The following is a 21,549-nucleotide window of genomic DNA, read 5'->3' on the forward strand; positions in this document are numbered from 1 at the left end:
ACCCGAATGTCGAACTCTAGACTGTGGTTCATTTCAACTTGGGACTCCACGATGTACCTCTCACCTGGACTGCATAATGGCCAAGGCAGCTGAGGAGAATCTATTCTTCATAGATGAGAGGATTGAACAGCCTCAAATGAGAATTTCCAAAAACACTGTATGAGTAGGTGCAAATAAATTGAAAATGAGTAAAGAGGCACACACCAAATGTGTAACACACCCTCAAGAAAAGTGGGATTGAGGACATGAAACAGAACTGCTGCTTTGTTACTCTATATGCCTTTCTATTGCTCAATTCTCTTACGACCATGTATCGCTGATCTAAATTGTTCAAAATCTAAAAAGGAAATGCATTTTCAAAATTTCTAAAGAAATACATGCTGCTGGACTCACACCTGCCCGCCAGTCTCGCATTTCTACAGCAATGCTTAAAGAAACCAAAGTTGTCACAGTCAGAGAAAGATCTCCCAAGTGCAGGAAGGAGGCTGAAGAAAGGAGTTACCTAGATAAAATCTTCCTGACCAGTCCTCAAAAGTTCAGTGGAGATGAAGAGGTGAGATCAATCCTATCTGAATTAAATTTCCACCTTAATATTTTGAGGGCCTGTTTAAGCTAAGCTATCAAAGCTGAAGGTATAAACATTCCAAATGTGTTAGGATTCTACAGTCTTTACTTTTTCAACAAACACTTATTAATTACCTAGAATGTGCCAGAAATTGAGCAACAAATTCAAAGATACTGCTAGCACTGCATTAAATGTACATCCCATAACATACATTAAATGGGATGATTATTAAACATAATAATCATATTTAATTTCTCTGAACAGCTAAATTTATTCAGAAAAGATGTTACCTTAACTATTTTTGCTCTTATTCTTATTTTGAGACATTAAAGATCCACAGACTGATAACTTTTCCAACAAAATATTTATGTGGCAAGACATTTGTTATTAATTTCAGGAATCCCATGAGCCAGGCTATATTTAAATATGCCAGGAGCAAATTATGTGGCCAATGGGAAAACAGTAAGAAGAAAATGAACTTGCCAGATCACAATCCATATCTCTGGTGGTTCACACACTTTGGAACATTACTTGAATCAACGTTTCCCTATAAGTGAAACCAAATTTATATATAATATATTTAAATATATAATATGTATTATTATATATTACATATAATATATTCTATATTACATAGAACATTATTCTTTATTACATATAGTGACATTAATTATATATAATATATAAAATTATATATTATATATTTGGTTTCTATATATATTTATAAAACAGGGATACCAGTATTCCTGGACATCATATAAGTGTGTGTGTATGTATTTTATATACATATATAAAATAGGGATACTAATATCCTTATTATCCCTATTAGTAGTATCCTTATTATCCCTATTATTATATTTTATAAATATTTGGTTTCAAATATATAATATATAATTATATATAATTATTAGTATATGTTATTATATGTCATATATAATACTATTATATAACAGTATTATATATATGATTATATATATATATATGATGTCCAAGGATACTAGTCAAACCTACTTCCAGCATTAAACTCACAATATCCTCCATGTTTCCTGACCAGATCATGAAGACTAACAGGATGACGTGACCACGTAAAGTCTACTAACTGGTATGAGACTGCAGTCTGCACTTTCCATTAAGAGAGTGACAGAGCACAGCCAGTAACACTAAGGGTATCTGTGAGGCAGACACCAGTGGGGTTTTACCTCAAAGTTCAGGTGTTGAACAAGCAAGGCCCCTGGGGCCTGCATGCAAAAGCAGTTACACACACACACACACACACACACACACACACAGAGGCACTCTCAGGCTCTGACTAAAATTCTGCTTTGCTAAGGAAAAGTGCCAAGCAGCAGTGTAATTGCAAGCTATTAGGGAAATGTAAACGAACAGTTGAGCTTTTTTTATTCCCTTAGGATAATAGTTAGTGATGCACTCTGTTTTAAAAATCCATTTCTTACTAACAAGGGTCAGAAAAGAAATTGTTCCTTTTGTCCACTGACCTTTGGCATTTTGGTTTGATTTATTGTTTTGCTACTTTACTTTCTTCATTGGCCCAGTAAAGAGAGGTCCATCTCTATCCCTGAGACCTTAGAGGAAATCTTTAGCAATGGACACACTAATTGGAAAAAAGCAAATACTCATCAAGCAAACCCAGGGCTGAGAACTTCATTTGGTATCTCCTGCCTGAGCATTCATAATCCTGCTTCTTCACAGGAGGGGCCAGAGCAGCTGGGAAAGCACAGATTCCAGCTAATTATAGGCTCAGGTGTGCATACAAAGGCTGGCACAAGCACATGTCATTCCACCATCAGCTTCGCTGTTCTAATCTTGGAAAACACTTGCTTACATTCCTTGAGGGCAATTAATTATCATGGGATGTGCCCATGGGAGAGAAAACACCTGTAATTGTTTTCTGGTCACCAGCAGCAAAGCCCCCTGTTCTGGGAGGGCTGGGTGTGATCGCCATTAAGAAGGAGCAAGTCAGTAAAATGAAGCAGAAGTGGCTTTGGGGACATGATGCCAGGACAGACACAGAGACAGGCTAGATCCTGATTGAGACATGGCATTTGAGGAGCTTAGGCTGAACACCATTCCCCATAAGACATTAGTGGTGGGTCATTCACGAAAGCGCTACAGGAGGCTGGTACGGCCAGATCCGCATCATTACTTATCCCGTGCTCGAGAAGTTTCTTCACAGTCAGTGTTGGAGGAGAGAAGATGGAGCCCCAGAGAAGCTCCTTCTCTCCTATGTGGCCCTGACTGGTAGGACATTTTCTGGATTGGTAGTCAAGAACCCTGGCTAGCTCCCCAGGCCTTGTGTTTTCTCCAGCACTTGTCTTCTGCCGGTATGCCCCATCCGTTCCCAAAGGTGAGCTCAAGTAGCAGCCCTCTCTGAGAAGATCTCAGATAGCCTCCACCTCCACACACATTTGCCCCGTGTTCCCAGCCACTCATACATAGCTGTTTATCACTGGCCACTTTGGGCAATACAGTTGGTACTCAACTGCCCCTCTTGTACAGACAAGATGCTCAAAATTGTGTCAGCACAGGGAGTAGTAAGCCAATGTGTCCCAATGCTATTCCACAGCAGAACCAGACAGAACCTATTCTACCTAGACCGTGTTGAAGTTATCAAGAAAAAGCCTTTTGACTCAACCTAAGGAAGATAACTCAAACATCACATAAGAGCTGTCCACACAGGAAAGCTACCTCAGAAGGTTGGTAGGCAGGCTCTCAATACTGCAAGAGTTCAAGCAGAAATCACCTAGAGGAAGGGGATGTTTCCATTTATTTAACCTTGTCATCACTGAACATCCTGAATCACACTGAACATCCCTGTATATAAACCTGTATGTGAATGTCTATTTACTTCCATGAGATGGAGCCACAAAAATGGAATCAAAGAATCAAGGGGGTCAAAATACCCACCAGAAATGTTGCACCAATTTGTACCCCCAATGCCAGCACCCTGAAGGAGCACAACTTCATCACCCCAAGCCTCTGCTCTGCCTATTTCTACCAGGTATTGCTCTGAGAACCACTCTGATGCAAAGGATTTGGAACCACCACCGAAGAACTGTAGGTAATCACAGAGCCATAAAGAACAACAAGCCAACTTTTCCACGTACCACAAGACGAAGAAAATGGTGCAAGGAGAAACTGCTCAAGTTGGAGACCAGGTAGACTAGCAGGAAATCACATATTTCAATTAGTTTGCAGCATATTTCAATTAGTTTGCAGGTGTATCCTGGGCTCCCACATGGCAGAGAGCAGCAGCTGCAGGCCTGAGCTGAGGTGAGCCTCTCAGGGTTGAGCAGCTCACCACCCAGCCCCTCTTCTCTGTGCTTCTCCCTAGGACATAAAGTGAACCCCTGAGGATGCCGCCTGCTGCCTCCCCAGGCTTATTTCTGGCTGAGTGCGCAACACAGGCCTCAGGCAGCCCTGTTGCCTCCTATTCTGAAGGGCAACATGGGTGAATCCTGTGGACCAAGGGGAGAGGAATCAGACCTTAGAGAGAAGAGATTCTGGAGCCTACAAGCCTCATGGCTGAGGCAGTCCTTAAGGATAAACCTAGGCCAGGCATGGAAGAGCCTCAGGGCTCAGGACCAGTGAAGAGCCATGCAGGCCCTCATCGAGACAGTCAGCACTGTGCACACTCAATACCTGTCTCTCTCCTTTTTTACTTCCTTAAGGCAGATCCAAGGCCATTCTGCAGCACTCTGAAGAACACAGAACTGCAGGTCTGAGAGACTCCTGGGGCCACTGGGATGGATGACATCCTCTCACCACCAAGGCCAAGCCTGCAGCTGCAGAGGAGAGCTGACTTTAGATGTGTGTAGTCACTTTGCACAAAGAGAGGAAGGCAAAGAGAGAAGGCCCTAAATAAGCAGGCTACCAGGTCGGGCAGGGTGCAGAGTCTAGTTATGTTGCTCTTTCTCAAGAACAGGGCCACTTTCACAGCAGATTGACACATTACCTCCAGTTTCCCTGGGGAGTTTCATAGACACATTCTGAGTATTTTCTGTGTATCCAGGAATGTGGTAGGTTCTATGCAGCAAACAAAAGGAAATGGAATATACTCACTTCCCTCATGGTATTAACAGCACTAACTCTTACTGTAAGCATCACTTTGCAACTCGGCTGACCTAACACAGCTTCCATTAAGTGCACCAGCTTGGCCCTGTACCCCCAGCTCCTTTCTTGATTTAACTGATTCATTCATCCATTAAACATGCCATGAACACCTGCAGTGTGCCAAGGCCTGAGCTAGGCACAAGGGATACAAGAGTGAACTAGTCATGCCCGCCTATGGCTGACACTCCAGAGGGAATCTGGGCATTGCAAGTGAGTGGTAAGAGCAAAACAAGCAGTGGAGTGTTCATTCAACCAGTAGAGAAAGCAACAACTGCTGTAGATCAAATGTTTGTGTCCCCCCAAAAATCCATATATCAAAATCTTAACCTCTAAGATGATGGTATTAGGAGGTGGGGCCTTTGGCAGGGGTAATTAGGTCATTAACTCACCTCTCAAAGGGATTAGTGCCCTTATAAAAGAGACCACAGAGAGCTGGCTAGCTGTTCCCACAATGTGAGGACACAGTGAAAAAATGTCCTAGTGAAAAGGGACTCTCACCAGACACAGAGTCTGCCAGTGCCTTGACCTGGAACTTCCTAGCCTTCAGAACTATGAGAAATACATTTCTGTTGTTTATCAGCCAGTTTATGGTATTTTTGCATAGCAGCCCCAAACATGATAAGATGGAAAATTGGTACTGAGAAGTGGGGTGCTGCAGTGACAAGTACCTAAAAATGTAAAAGCAGCTTTGAAACAGGGCAATGGACAGAGGCTGGAAGAGTCTGAATGTGCATGCTGGAAAGAGCCTAGATTGTCATGAAAGGATCTTTATGGCTATTCTGGTGAGCACCCAGAAAGAAAAGGAGAGAGCTGTAGAGAAAGCTTTGATCACCTTAGAGAATACCTAAGTAATCCTGAACACAATATTGGTAGAAATTGGATAGTAATATAGTTGGAATATCTGTCCCCTCCAAATCTCAAGTTTGATGCCCAGTGTTGCAGGTGGAGCCTAATGTAAGGTGTTTGGGTCATGGAGCAAATCCCTCATGAATGGCTGGCTGGGTGCCATTCTCACTGTAATGATTGAGTGTTGAGTTCTTGCTCTTTTCGTGTCCATGAGAAATAATTGTTAAAAAGAGCCCGGGACCTCCCTCCTCTTTCTCTCTTGCTTTCACCCTTGCCATGTGATGCTGCTCCTCTTTGCCTTCCACCATGAGTGGATGTTTCCTGAAGTCCTCATCAGAAGCAGATGCTGCACCATGCTTCTTGTACAGCCTGCAGAACCATGAGCCAAATATATATCTTTTCTTTATAAATTACCCAGCCTCAGGTGTTCCTTTATAGCAACACAAACATATTAAGATAGCAAAGGCTATTCTGATGAGGACTCAGACATAAATGAGGAATATATTATTAGAAACTACAGGAGATCAGGCACAGTTGCTCACACCTATAATCCCAGCACTTTGGGAGGCCAAAGCGGGTGGATCACCTGAGGTCAGGAGTTCGAGACCAGCCTGTACAACATGGAGAAACTCCATCTCTACTAAACATACAAAATTAGCCAGGCATGGTGGTGCATGCCTGTAATCCAAGCTACTCGGGAGGCTGAGGCAGGAGAATCACTTGAACCCAGGAGGCGGAGGCTGCAGTGAGCTGAGATCACACCAGCCTGGGCAACAAGAACGAAACTCCATCTCAAAAAATAAAGAAACTAGAGGAAAGGCCACTTTTGTTAGAAAGTTGTAAGAAACTTGGCTGAATTGTGTTCATGTCCTAGTGTCTGTGGAAGGTAGAACTTGCAAATAACTAAACTGGATATTTGGCTGAGGAAATATCAAAGCACAGTGTTCAAGAAGTGGCCTGGCTCCTCCTGATTGCTTACAGTAAAATGACTCAAAAATGAGATTGTTCATCAACAGGGAGGCAGAACTTAAGGATTTAGAAAGTTCTCAGCCTATTCATATTGTAAAGAGTGAGAAAACATGATCTAGAGAGAATGCCAAGGGTATGGTAAAGTGACAATGTATAAAGGAGATTAGTATGGGTCAGCCATCGCAACAGAAGCCAGGTGCTATTCAAGACAATGGTGAGATTAGTCAGTGACCTAAACAAAAGCCAAGAGCTATCATCAAAGACAAGGAAAGAGCAATTCAGAAATCATCAGGGCTGCTCTACCCATCACAGGCCCAGAGTACAAGAGCCACAGTGAGTACTATGAGGCCACCACAGAAAGACCACATTAGGGCAATGTCCACCTACTCCAGCAGCTCCATACCAGCAGAGCTACCAGTGTATGATTCCAGCCCAAGAGAGCTATGGTTGCAAGAGACACTGCAGGGGGACAGGGCTGCCTGGAGCCATCAGGGGCCCAAACCCTGCTAGGCAAAGCCGTGGGGGCAACACAGCCATCTCAATGGGTCCAGAAGGTGAGACTCTCACTCCAGTGGGTCTGGCAGGCAGTACCCCTACCCCAGTGGGTCTGGAAAGGAGTAGCTCTGCCCAGTGGGCCTGAAGGGCAGAATATCAAGTCACAAAAGATTATTCTTGAATGTTAAGGTTTACTACTATTTGCCCTTTTGAAGTTTTGACTTACTTGGGGCCTGTTATCCCTTTCTTCTTTCCTATTTCTCTCTTTTGGGATGGGAATCATATACCTATCCCACAATTATATTTTGGAACCACATAACATGTTGGTTTCACAGGTTCACAGCTGGAGAGCAATTTGCCTCAGGATGAACAGTATCTTGAATCTCATTCCTGCCGGATTTAGATGATATTTAGATGAGAGTTTGGACTTAAGACTTTAAAGTTGATGTTGGAATGAATTAAGACGTTTATGGCTATTGAGATAGAATGAGTGTATTTTGCATATGAAAAGGACATGAATTTAATGGGGGTCAGAGGAAGAATGCTATGGACAATGTTTGTGTCTCCCCAAAATTACTATGTTGAAACCTAATCCCCAATGTGAGGGTATTTGGAGGTGAAGCCTTTGGAAAGTAATTAGGTCATGAAAGTGGAGACCTCATGAATGGAATTGGTGACCTCATAAAAGAGGCCCCATAGATATTCCTGGCTGCTTCTGCCATGTGAAAACACAGCAAAAAGACAGCTGTCTATGAAACAGGAAGTAGGTCCTCACCAGACACAGAATCTGCCAGTACCCTGACCTTGGATTTTCGAGCCTCCAGAACTGTAAGAAATAAATTTGTTTATAAGCTGCCCAGTCTATAGTATCGTCTTATAGCAACCCAAATGGTGTCAGATAACAACTGACACCACCCAGAACATTAAAAATAGCAGGACCCTTTGCACATATGATCCTGAAAACCTCTGTGAGATTAGCAAGGATTGTTCCCCCATCTGATTGTTCCCTGAGGAACTAGAGGCTCAGATGAAAGACTAAATTTATTGAGTGCCTACTATGTACTGGTACTAAGCTCACTGCTTTCCTTATAAAAATACCACAATGTGGGGTTTAAAGTAATCATTTTAGAAGGAAATGGAGATTCGGTGCAGGAAGCAGCTTGAGGGCAGAGTGGCTCTTACACAGAAGATGGGTTTGGGGCAGCACTGCCCTGGTCCCCCAGCTGTGCCATTTAACAGGTGTCAACATTAAGCATGTCCCAGTGGGTCTGAGCCAGTGTCCTCATATGCTCTTAAACACTAGTAAATACTAATAAACACTACTAAGTAATGCTCCTTATCTGAGTTCAACCCTCCCCCAACCCCAGCTGCAGCTGGAAGTGCTTTCTTCCTTCTTAGAGCTTCCACTTTATTTCATGGGATTTTCTATCTTCTAGATTAGATTATACACATTCACATTCTTAACCTCCTCTACTAGTCTACAAGCTCAATGAGGATATCGTTAGGATTTCTAATGCACACAGAACCCTCTAGATTCTCTCATGTGGTACAAAAGTCTGCTTTAAAGAACAAGAATTTAAGGAAATACAGTCCACCCTAAACCACACAATTCTATCACTCTCCAACTGAAAGTCACACAAAACATCCCGTTATACCTGGTCTGAGAGCTGCGCATGTCCTCATGGTCTTCAAGGTGTTGAAGAATCTAGCCCTGCCTTTCTTTCCAGCCTCATGTATCCATACTCCCTCTTTCCTGAAGCACAGGCCTCCCCTTTCTCACTTTCTTTCGGACACCGAGCTCCTTCTCTTCTTCCCTGACATAGGGCCTTTGCAGAGGCTGTTCCCTCCACTGAGAACACTTCCTCTCCTCTCTGCCTTGCTGGTACCTACACCTTTGTAATTGCCTGATAGGTTCTTCTTGCCCACTACACAGAGAAAACCAATTCACCAAGACTGTGATATTATAGTAGAAAAAGAGTTTAATGCGGAGCTAGCCAAGTGGTCAGACAGGAGTTTTCTTGCTCAGATCAGCCTCCCTGAGAATTCAGAGGCTAGGGATTTTATGGATAATTGGGTGGTCAGGGGCCTAAGGAATGGGTGCCACTGATTGGTGGGGGATAAAATCATAGGGCTGTGAAAAAGGGTCCTCATGTACTCAGTCCTCCTCTGGGTAGGGGCCACAGGACTGGTTGAGTTGTGAGTCCCAGGTCCAAGTGGAGTCAGTCAGGCGCTTAATGTGCAGGTCTGAAGATATCTCAAAAGATCAATCTTAGGTTCTACAATAGTGATGTTATCTATAGGAGCAATAGATAGAATAGGGAAAGTCACAAATCTTGTTACCTCTGGTCACATGACTCCTGAGCAGCAAGGGATCAGAGAAAGGCAAGCTGGTAGACAATGGCTGGTTATTGTTTAGCTACACCTACATTTTAGCCGAATTCAGACCCCTCCCATAATCCTAATCTTGTGGCTTTTCATTAGACTCACAAAGGTGGTTTTGGTCCCTGAGCAAGGAAAGGGATCATTTTAAAGAGGGAACTTCCCCTCCTTTCTTCCCCCCTCATCCTTCTTTCAAAGTTTAACTATAAGCTAAGTTCTTCCCGTAGTTGGTTTGACCTGGGTCCAGGAATGAGTGAAGACAGCCAGCCTGTGAAGCTAGAGGCAAGATGGAGTCACCCATGCTAGACTTCCCTCGCTGTCATAACCTTTACAAAGGTGGTTTTACCTTTGCCCCCTGCAGAGGCCTTCACTGTTCAACCAATCTAAAGTGATTCTTAAACCACTCCACTCTTAACCTTCTTAATCTTACCACAGTTTATTAGATACTTATTTTTTTTTCATCTGTCTCTTTCAATAGACTTTAATCTCCACATGGGTAGACTATGCCCACTCATCACAAAACTCCAAACATATAACACAGTGTCTGGCAAATGGAAGGCACCCATAAGTATTTGTTGAATAAAGAAATTATCACAAACTCCAACTTAGTGGGATCTGAATTAATGATCCATAACCCACGATCACCAAAGCATGCACATGAGCAGTTTTCTGAGCTAGTCCTGCTGAAGCAACTACAGGAAGGACTCAAGCTCTAAAGCATTTCATCACTGTCACCATATTCAGAGATGGCCTCCCCGGTGCCTGCCAAGAGAAGGTATCTAGCTCCAGGCTACAGGGCCCCTTGTCACTTTGCTGTCTACTTGGGAATTCCTCACAGTGATGGAAAGTTTGAGCCGGGTCTCCTCCTTTCCTTCAGGTCAATGTCACTGTTCCGAAGCTAGACTTGCAGTTCACTGGGAAGCATGACACCACAGCACCTCCAGCTGTGGACGCATCATGGACAAGGCAGGCTGAGAGGAGAACTTCTCATTACTTGCAGCACAGCAACATTGGGTTCAATGTATGCCCATGAAAAACCTCATTTAAGAGAATGCCTTGGAAAGGTGCCAAGGTCCCCAAACTAATTAACTTTCATCTCTCCTGGCCCTCTGCACCCTCTCTCCATGAGGAACATTAAACATAGAACATCAGCTTGAGAACACTCTATTTAAAGCAAAAGTCCTTCTAAAGATAGCCTTGAATGTCCATCTAAATCATCCTAAGTCCATTTTCTGGCCCAGAATCCACAAGGCCAGCGCCCCAGATGGGCCCTACTATGGTGGCTTATATCCATAAAGAATGTCTTTCACGGTTCATTGGTTGGATTAATCTGATATAAAATGTCTAAACTGAAAACCTCTGGGTTTGGATCTTGATGAGTTTTGGCAGAACAGCAAGTAAGTGACAGTAGATTTATTAAATAACAAAGGAAAAGGAAAGTGATTAAAGAAAAATTAAAATGAAGTAAAAGTGGGAAAGTTCAATCTCATAACTTTTATAAAAGAAGATTATATCAGCCAGGCGTGGCGGCTCACGCCTGTAATCCCAGCACTGTGGGAGGCTGAGATGGGCAGATCACAAGGTCAGGAGATTGAGACCATCCTGGCTAACATGGTGAAACCTTGCTTCTACTAAGAATACAAAAATTAGCCAGGCATGGTGGCACATGCCTGTAGTTCCAGCTACTCAGGAGGCTGAGGCAGGAGAATCGCTTGAACCCGGGAGGTGGAAGTTGCAGTGAGCAGAGATCATGCCACTGCACTCCAGCCTGGGCAACAGAGTGAGACTCCATCTCAAAAAAATTAAAAAAAGATGACAACATCTTTGTGAGGAGGCCACACAGGCTCTGGTCTACCTGAATACTAAAAAATATCTCCCCCCGGGTGTGGTAGCTCACGCCTGTAATCCCAGTACTTTGGGAGGCCAAGATGGGCGGATCACGAGGTCAAGAGATCGAGACCATCCTGGCTAACACGGTGAAACCCAGTCTCTACCAAAAAATATAAAAAATTAGCTGGGCGTGGTGGCAAGTGCCTGTAGTCCCAGCTACTCAGGAGGCTGAGGCAGGAGAATGGCGTGAACCAGGGAGGCGGAGCTTGCAGTGAGCAGAGATCGTGCCATTGCACTCCAGCCTGGGCAACAGAACAAGACTCTGTCTCAAAAAAAAAAAAAAAAAAAAAAAAAAAAAAAAATTCTCCAGAACTTGCTAGGAATTTTGTACTCAAGATGGGCAATTTAACATCTTCAGTGAATTGCAGGGGGGCTCAGGTTTGTCATTTTCTCAATGTTTAGGGAGAGATGTGCTCTAGCAATTCACACCTGAGTGCTGCCCAGCAAGATCTGATCCCTAATGGAAATCACACCTAGTAATTATCTATTCAAAATAGGCACACCTACCTCAACCTCCTCTTTCTAATCCACTGAAATCCGATGTAGGAAATATACCAATATGTACATTCCTTAATAAGCAAGGACACCAATAAATACAGCAACTGCAGCCCCATTATTCTGGGCAGAACTGCAGAGAAGGGCAGTGCACTTAATGCCATTTTACTGGAAATGGAAGCAGGAAATCGGAGGGCATTGCTAATCAATCCCTGGCTCTACCATTCCCAGCTTCGCAGACGCTTGACTTATTAGCATCTGAGCATGTGCACATCCTGGGAATTCAACCATAAAACATTCTCCATCTCCTACAGATAAAACATGGCTCAAAAAAAAGATGGTGATCCAGTGCTTTGGGGTCAATGGAAAATATGAACTGCCCCCTCTGGAAGCGCTTTTTTTGTTGTTTGTTGTTGTTGTTGTTGTTTTTCTTCAGCAAGTGCAGCCTGGAGGGGAGATGCCAAGCTCCCAGGGCAGAGGCTCTGGTTCTTGAGGGCACATCTAGAAACTACCAGGCCAGGCAGGAGGTAGGAGTCTCACTGGTTGACCTTGCCAGGTAAACCTGCCCCACTCACCCCCATCTTCAGATGGCACTGAAAGCAAGGCTTAAATGAAAAATGGGAAAACAAGGCAGAACAAGATGAGTGTGACACATTTTACTGGCAGTCTTCTTTTGTTATTTTTAAAAATGTATTCGTAGGCCAGGTGTGGTGGCTCACACTTGTAATCCCAGCACTTTAGGAGGCTGAGGCAGGCAGATCACAAGGTCAGGTGATAGAGACCATCCTGGCTAACACAGTGAAACCCCACCTCTACTAAAAATACAAAAAAATTAGCTGGGCGTGGTGGCATGCACCTGTAGTCCCAGCTACTCGGGAGGCTGAGGCAGAAAAATTGCTCAAACCCAGGAGGCAGAGGTTGCAGTGAGCCAAGATTGCACCACTGCACTCCAGCCTGGGTGACAGAGTGAGACTCCATCTCAAAATAAAAAAAAATTGTATTTGTAAAGGGGGACCCCCAGCCTAGCGAATTTGCCTGACAATATGCAATATCTGCCTCTCATTCTGTTCCTTAATCCAAGGGACTAAAAATTCCACATAATTATTCACATCTCCATTATGAATTGCTTTTTACTCTCTGCTGCTTGTCATCAAGGTCATCTAATCAATAGTCTTCGTTTCAGAGAGAAAAACAAAGGAACAGAGGAGTTAAGTGGCTTGAGAGTTATAAAATCTCGCTCAGTGAAGGCTCCACAAACAGCTAGGTCCTTAACCTGAGCACAGCCATAAAGTGCTTCTGCTGTTTAAAAAAAAGAGAGAGGCGATTGTGGGTTTAAAGTAATTAAATATCTCTATGTTTAAGTGACATGTGGTTTGAATGATTACTTTCAGAAAAGCGAAGAAGGGGAAAAATGAACTCAGAATTATTGCTTTGGGCACAGAAAGAAGAAATAGGTTTAATACCAGGGCATGGACTAGTTGCTTTGCGAGGGGCAAGGATTAGGAGAAAAGGTCCCAGGCATCTGTACAGCAGCACCTCTAGGGCCAGGAGCAGATGGGCTGGGGGTGGGGGGGGTAGCGGGGGGGTGGCGGTTATCACTAAGGGAAATGTACATCAGGCTCCTGGGAGCTTGCCCCATGACTCCACAGCAGAGGAGGCTGTGCAGCATAGGCAACAGGCATGGACTCTGGAAGTGCAGTGACCTCCACTGTGGTTCTAATCTTCCCCTTACTGGCAGTGTCCAATTAGGACAGTTATTTACACAACCTCAACAATTCCATCTGTAAAATGGGTATTATAATACTGACCTAGCAGACTGTTGTGAGAAGTCAGTAAGATTCCTCCTGCAAAGTGTGCCTAACACAAGATAGGTGGTCAGTAAGCAGCAACCTTGAGCCAGCCACTTTCCTTCTCATCTTCTTTACTGTCCAGTGGTATTTATTTGCAGAACAATAGACCACAGTGATGATGTTTCTGTTTACAAAGATGACTACTCTGAAGAGGGAAACCCAAAACTCCATGCATTAATTCCACAATCAGTGTAGGAATATAGCACCAAGATCTCACTGGCACCCTATCCAGACCCAGAACACAGTAAATGAAGATCCTCTGAGCTTAAAGGAGAACCCCAAAGCAATGCATGAGCCACTTGGAGAAGGGGCATAAGCTACATAAATATAAAATCATAGTAATGAATGTGGGCACAATCACTCTTTGGTCACTGGCAATGCCTTGATTTGTGAAGTGCCAGAAAGCCAACCAGACACCCAGGAATTACCCACCTCCTGCATGGCCACGTGTCTTCCAAACCTCGACAGCTATGTGTATGTATAATCAACCAGTTCAAAGCCCCTGTAGCAGGAGGCAGTGCTTTGTTGTAAAACAAAACTGAGATGAAATAACCGTCATCCTTTCAAATCTCCTCTGAGAGTTTGGTATTTGAGGCACATTCTGTGATGTACTTCTCTCTGACCTCGAACACTTTGATTCTTTTTTTCAAGTTCACATAAAAGACTGAAAACTCTCAGATCGGTCTACTGTATCGAGAGCCTCGACTGGATCTGAATTCTTTGCTGGTGTGGAGAATTAGTTGTTATTCCAGATAGTTAAGAAGTGGAGATAAAGGGCCATTACATTAGAGAGGCCCAGCCCATTGGGAAATCGGGCCATGTCTGCTCCTTATTTAAAAACAGATTAGTTCCCACTGCTCCCCAGAGGCTTCAAAGGGTACACTTAGATATTGTAAGTTCCATCCTGACATCCCTCCCTCCCATTCACAATACACTTGCAGAATTTGAGAATGTGGCTTGTCTGGAAGGCTTAAAACAAATGCTTCAATTTTCCATTCTCCAAATGAAAATCAATGGCAACAGAGAGGTAAAATCAATGTTCAGCACTCTGTAGGGAAACCTCCACCCTCTGCCCCACGATCTCCCACCCCACAGAACAATAAATCAGAACCAGCCATGCAGACTAGCAGAAAATCCCTGAGGGCAGAGCCCTCTGCAGGCTTAAAGACTTTCTGTTTGTCCCCCTGTCCCCTAAGAGAACATTTTTCTTAAGAATGCCTATGAGAATGTTGCTAAAACCTAAGTCAGGAAGAATAGCACAAGGTTGTAATAAAAACCCTTCTTCCACAAACAAACCCATTTACCAATGGGATCCTCGGCATCTAAGACCAGAGTGTGACTTAACTGTCTCCCAAAGGGTCTACTTTATGATCGAGGCTTACAGAATGCTTAGGCACTCAATGATCACTACTCTGAGGACAAATAACCTGCTTTCTGTCATCACAGATTGGTCTGTATTCTCTACAGTTTCAAGTAAATGGAAATTGTACAGTATCTCCCCCTTTTTGTGGGAGGTTTGTCTTCTTTCACCCTGCCTAATTATTACCAGATTCATCCATTATGTTGGATGTATCAATAGCCTATTTCTTTTTATTGCTGAATAGTAATCCATTATGAGATAGACCACAATCTGTCTACTCATTCATCTCTTGTTGACATTTGGGTTGTTTCACAGTTTTTATCCATCACACATAAAGCTGATATGAACATGCAGGAGGGAGTCTTTAAATGCACATATGCTTTCATTATATTTTACAATCAAATCTTTTGTTGTACATGTTTTGCAAATATTTTAACTCAGAGTGACTTGTCTTTTTCGTTTTTGTAAAAGTGCCTTTAGAAGACCAGTGATGAAGTCTAATTTGTTGCTTTTCTTTTTGTATTACAGTTCAGGCTTTTTGTGTCCTACTTAAGAAATCTTAGTCAAACTCAAGGTCATAACTCCTATGTTTTCTTCGAAGCATTCTTCCAAGACTTCTAAAAAAGCCTAAGCTCTTATATTTAGGTCTATGACTCATTTCAAGTTATTTTTTGTATAGTATGTTATATAATGATTAAAATATATAACTATATTGCTTGAGCCCAGGAGTTTAAGGTTACAGTGAGCTATGATCGCTCCACTGCCCTTCACCCAGATGATGGAGACTGTCTCAAAAAAAAATTATATCTATAAATAATTTGTAGTATCATTAAAATACTCACTTATAAAAATTAACTAAAGAGGATGTAATAGAAATTTTTATATGCAATATAGGAACCACTTGATCAGTTTTGACAAAAACACACCAATAGACAAAACCCATGATTTGAAAAAAGAATGGAAGAAAATATTCCACAATATTTTGGTTACTGTTTTTAGATAGTGTGACCATTGCCTATTTCTTGTTTCTTTTTTTTCTACTTTTAATGTTTTCTATAACAAGCATCAACTAGCATTACACCAAACTAAATTAAAAATTATTTTAAAGTAGCTTAAGAGAAGGCTTCCTGACTCCCAGCTGTCTTCACACTGCTCTTTTGTGCATAACTGGCCCTTTTAGAGAACTTGAAAGATGAACATACTACAAAAATCTGTCCCTTGCAACCCCACTCTATATCGCTTAACAGCAGGAAGGTGTGAAACAAAGAATTTCCAAAGAGAATTCTCCAAAGAGAATATGAGTTTACCTGAAACCAAATACAAATGCCACCCTAATCAAGGAGAAGAATTCCAGCAGGGGAGGGCTGGCTGCCTTGCTTGGCCCCCCAATGAAATTGCTTGCCTGCCGGCCCTGACACACTGCAGTCACAGATGTGTGTGTCAAACAGCTTCTCTGCTCACTCAATCTCCACAGACAAGGAAAGCTAATGACATTCTCTCACTGATGTGCTCACTGTCCTTCTGTCTTGATCTGCTTGCAAAGATAGCCTAAGTCTGGAGCCTCATAATCAGCTAAAGCCTGGCCTGGCTAACTCTCTGTGTGCACTCATGACTGTCTGGCAGGTGAGATTTGCCTCTTAAGCTGCTGCAGAGGCCAACTTGGCTGGCAAGAGTGCCTACAGATGTTTCACAGAGAGAAAGATTACTTCCCTGATTGATGAATAAATAGAGTTGTCAACATGGTCTCCCTGGTCAGAGGGGACTCCTGGAGTATAATGTGGAAGGACAGATGTTTCTTCTGGGAAGGTGTCCAAGACCCTTCAAAGAGGTATGCACTCAACTGATATTGTGGACTGAGTAATTCAGCCTCTAAGAGGAAGAGAAGGAAGGCTGGACATAACAACCACAACAAACACACTCAGGGACTTCCTGGGCCAGGCCACCTCCCAGATCTTGATAAAGGAGTGGGCACACCATCTCAGCCAGCGCCTCCTCCTTGGGCTTTTTCCAATGAACCAATGGGCCCAATTATCAGAAATCCCATCATCTTCTTAGTCTACACCTGCTGTGAATTGCAAAGGGGGCAGCAGAAATGACACTGTCATCCTCACGCTAAACCTCAAAGGCTTCCTCTTGCAGAAACTGCAGACACAGGCGCAATCGAACTGGGTAGGGACCAAGGCACCTGCAGTGAATTACTTTTTAGTCAGTAACTTGCAACTTTGGAGATTTCTGGCTGACCTTCCGAAATGAAGTAGATAATAATAACTATTATCATAATTGTCTCAGTAATTGTACGAACAGCTGCTATTATTTGACAATAGACTATGTACTTTACACACCATCATTTTATTGAACACTCAAACACACACACACACACACAAAATACTCTGCAAGGATTCATAAAATTTATCACCCATAAACCCTCCCTGTAAGAATTACTAGAGGATGTGTTCCAGCAAATGAAAAAGAGGAATGGTAGAAGCACTGTCATTAAACCTATTTAACAGATAAGGAAGCACAAATTCAGAAAGATAAAATAACTTGCCAAGGCCACTTGGAAAAGGAAATAGCCAACCTGGGAATTGAGCCCAGATGGGTCTCCTTCCCAAATCCATGCTCTCAGCCACTGTAATTTTATGGTCACCAGGAGATGTGGGAGATGAGGATTACAATTTTCAACACAAGCAAAAGTGTTGGTGCTTCCAACACAGAAACATGGCATGCCCAGAAAAACACCACTTACACCTGGATATGCCTGAATATCAATGAGGCTGCTGAATAGGTCTCAAACCGATTTGAGTTTAAAACCAAAAATGTCTTGTCTAACACTTCCAGAAAGGGCTATATCCTGCATTGTAGGAGGAAACATGCAATGGACTCTCCATCTTACACACACACATACACACACACACACACACACACACACACACCACACACACATGGCTAAACAACCTAGAGCACCATCCCAAAGGGTATTTGGGTATTTTTAATTCATATGGCCACATCTTCCCTCCATCTGAGAAGAAAGACATTGCATATAGCAGGAGATTCTAGGCTAGTTTTCTCAGATAATATATACCTTAAAAGGAACTTCAAATAATAACCCCCCCCCCAAAAAAAAGTGGTATTTTTTTACATACCACTCCCCAGTGAACTTGACTTTCCTTGAGGGTAGGAATAGGGTCTCTTGTTTACCTCTGTAGCCTTAGTGCCTAAGGCCTCAATACCTTTTCGTTGAATGTCAATGAATGGATGAGCAGACAATAACAGGTAGAATAAAGACATCAACATATTGTAGTAGTGAAAACCATAAGCTTTGGAGGCAGACAATCCTGGGTTTGAATCATGCTGCTGCTTGCAAACAAATTACTAATGCCTCACTAGCTTCAGTCCTCTCATTTGTAAAGCAGAGACAAAATAAATACCAAATTTACAAAATGGCTGAAAGAACTCAAGGAAACAGGTGCTGAGCACAATGCTAGCACAGGCTGAAGTATTCCAGGGATGCAATCTAGCTTTACTACCAGGAAAACAGTTCAGTCTGGGGACAGAGAAAAGCACATTATGATACCTTGCATCTTGCTCTTGTAGAGACAAAGTCTGATTATTTTAAAAATAACCTTGACAGTGACCTCAGAGCAAGATGACCCTGGAAGCTAGGTCTATTGTTGCAGGTGCCAGGCTTAGAGAGGCCAGAGGGGTATGGGGTGGGGGCTGCTCTAGATGCTCACCTCATGCCAGGAGCACCATTTCTCTGCCAGACCATGATTTCAGAGGGCAGGAGCTCCCTAGGCACATTCAGAGGAAACCATTTACAGGATTGAGGGAAATTAAAACATACCCCCAGAGGAACAGCCAAGGGGACCAGCATTGCTTGGACTTCAGGAACAGAGGGAAGGGATAGGACCCATTCTGCATGGTCCCAGCTCAAGCTGGAGATATAAAGCAAAAGTTCTCGGTGGGGAGCAGATTTAAGTGGGAATCTTTATTTATCTAAATTCAGAAAGGTTGCTTTATTTGTCTGAGGTCATGGTACAGTGCCGGTGAGCAGCAAAGCATACTACCCACTTGGGAACTGGACATGGGTAACTCCAAAGCCCCATTGTGACACCTCTCAATTGTACAGGCAGCACAGGGAGAAGTGCAGAATATGCACTGAAATTGCCTTCCTCTCATCCCTGCCCCATCTGACTCCCTTCTTAAAGAAAGCCCGTTTGCATGTGTATGTTTGTTTGCTTTCATGCTTCAGGTATTTTTGCAGGACCAAAGGCAGAAGCAGTCTGAATCGAAAGCCTGCATCCATCATTTGTGAAAGCCTAAATCCACTGGATAGATGATGCTGGGAGTGGAGTTAGGGGTAAAAGCAATGGCTTTAAGGACCCTGAAGAAGATGGGGGATACTTCCCCCTGGGCTGGGGAAAAGAGGATATCAGGGGCTGTATCCTGAGGAAATAGCATGTTCCCAGAAGGAATGGTGGTGTGGTGGTCCTGAGAAAGCAGGACCCAAAAACCAAGGATGGCAAAGATGCTACATCCAATGGGGACATGGAAGCAGAGAGCCCTTGGGCCTCAATGGACCTTGAAGAATCATCACAGTGAGGTTGTTAGTGCAACCAGGAGACTAAACACTTGGCCCCTGCTTTCTTAGTTGTAAGTTTCCTGGGTCGTGGCATCACTCTGGGAGGAGAAAGTTCTCAATCATGACCAAGAAGGAATTTTCTGCTCATCTGTTCAGATCAGGACTCAGAGTCAAAATGAAGTAGATTTAAAGGAAATAAAGATGGACATTCTTTGTAAACCTGTGTTTGAGAACTGAGATTCCTATCATAGTCAGAGTACAGGCACCAAACACCATACAAATGGCGACCCTAACACTATGCTCTCCCCTCCCCATATCCCCACGTCAAAGACTGGAAACCCTCAGATCTGCCAGCTGCAGAATGCCTCCCAGCCCCAGCCCCCGGCCTTCCTGCCTTACCTGGGGAGCAGGTGCTTGCGGCTGACACACAGGGCGGTCTGGTAGTCCTGGGTCACACACACTTTGTGAGGGCTGCATTTTACCTTCAGGCAGGGGTCCTTGGATGGGTCCAGGGCTGAGGCAAAAACAAGAAGGAGGGCAGGGTTTAGGACCTCCAGGGAAATTTAATTTTTCTTTTTTTTTTTTTTTTTTTTGTTGAGACGGACTCTCGCTGTGTTGCCCAGACTGGTGTGGGTGGCGCGATCTCAGCTCACTGCAACCTCCCCATCCTGGGTTCAAGTGATTTTCCTGCCTCAGCCTCCCAAAGTAGCTGGGACTAAAGGTGCACGCCACCATACCTGGCTAATTTTTGTATTTTTAATAGAGATGGGGTTTCACCATGTTGGCCAGGCTGGTCTCAAACTCCCGACTTCAGGTGATCCACCTGCCTCGACCTCCCAAAGTGCTGGGATTACAGGCCTGAGCCACTGCACCGGGCCTTAATTTCTATTTCTACTTAAATAAACAGATAGGAAGTAAACCAACCATGTGTTTGCCCTCGGTGCTGTTCTCTGAGGCTGGAGGGGAACAGAATGAAAGCCCAAGCCAGGGGAAATTCTGTGTCTATCACACATTCTTCCTCAACATCAGGGGAGCAATTCCTTTGTGCTTTGGGAGTTTCAGCATCTTCAGCTCAGGCAGGAATTACTTTTAAAAAATCCTTTAGAATCTCACATGATCCAAGAAACAAGAGCTACTTTTCCCTCTTTGGTTATGAATCTGGTGTTGCTTTTTATGACTTTATTCATGCCTAAGTTTACTTATTTCCTATGAAAAGTCCTTGAGGACAGAGTTTTTTGCTTCCATTCAATAAACACTAACTATGTGCATAAACAACCTATTTTAAGTTTTTGAAGAACTTCAGGATATATAAGACAGTTTTGTGCCGCACAAAGTTACACTGTAACAGGGAGGGGGAAAAGCTTACACATAAATATTTATTGTGCAAGGCAGAATTAGATAAGGACCATGACGGGCATATAAAATGATAACAGAGCCCAAGAGAAAAATGGAGATCAATTTCTAGGGCAAGGATTGATGAAGCATTAATATGTGAATTGGATCTTGAAGGATGGGCAGGATTTTGAAAAGCAAAGATAGAAAAGGCAATCCAGTCAGAGTGAACCGGCACAGCGAGTGTAGGGAGGCATGTTCGGGCAATCATAAGATACTCAATCTGACTATTAAGTGTGGTTTGTGGGGAGGCAGTAATGAGACAAGAGGGGGTGAGGGGAGTTGATTCAAACAAAGTAACTCCAGAAAGGGTCTCCAAAGACAGCAGTTCATATATTGCAACATTTCCTGGAATAGGCTGAGCAGCAGGCCCTCGGCTAATCAGCACTCTGCATGCTGAGGTGCACATGCTCATCATTGCCACAGAAGAGGCCTCGGGGAATTCTCTGCAAAACCAAAGCAATTGTGCCATCTTCAAGCTCTGGGGCCTAAAGCCTATTAAGCAGTAAATCTTTCATAACTGCTCTCCACAGTCAGGGGAGGTGATGTCTCCCCATGTCCTCCCCATGCAAACATTTGGTTAAACAAATTGGCA

General features: G+C 43.4%; 1 protein-coding gene and 1 long non-coding RNA gene across 2 annotated transcripts in view; one reads left to right on the forward strand and one right to left on the reverse strand.

The window, feature by feature from the left end:
• The window catches only part of SPOCK1 (SPARC (osteonectin), cwcv and kazal like domains proteoglycan 1), a 517,939-nt gene that overhangs the window by 139,177 nt on the left and 357,213 nt on the right, over positions 1–21,549 (reverse strand). The window contains exon 4 of the mRNA XM_517947.9: positions 19,962–20,076. Within this exon, the coding sequence (XP_517947.4) occupies positions 19,962–20,076 (115 nt within the window). The remainder of the gene's footprint in view (positions 1–19,961; positions 20,077–21,549) is intronic.
• Positions 7,747–10,542, forward strand: LOC107974960 (uncharacterized). The gene is made up of 2 exons (XR_001718127.3): positions 7,747–7,834; positions 10,263–10,542. It is a non-coding gene; the product is annotated as an uncharacterized LOC107974960 (long non-coding RNA).

This window comes from Pan troglodytes, chromosome 4 (genome assembly GCF_028858775.2).
Source record: "Pan troglodytes isolate AG18354 chromosome 4, NHGRI_mPanTro3-v2.0_pri, whole genome shotgun sequence".
Taxonomy (NCBI): domain Eukaryota; kingdom Metazoa; phylum Chordata; class Mammalia; order Primates; family Hominidae; genus Pan; species Pan troglodytes.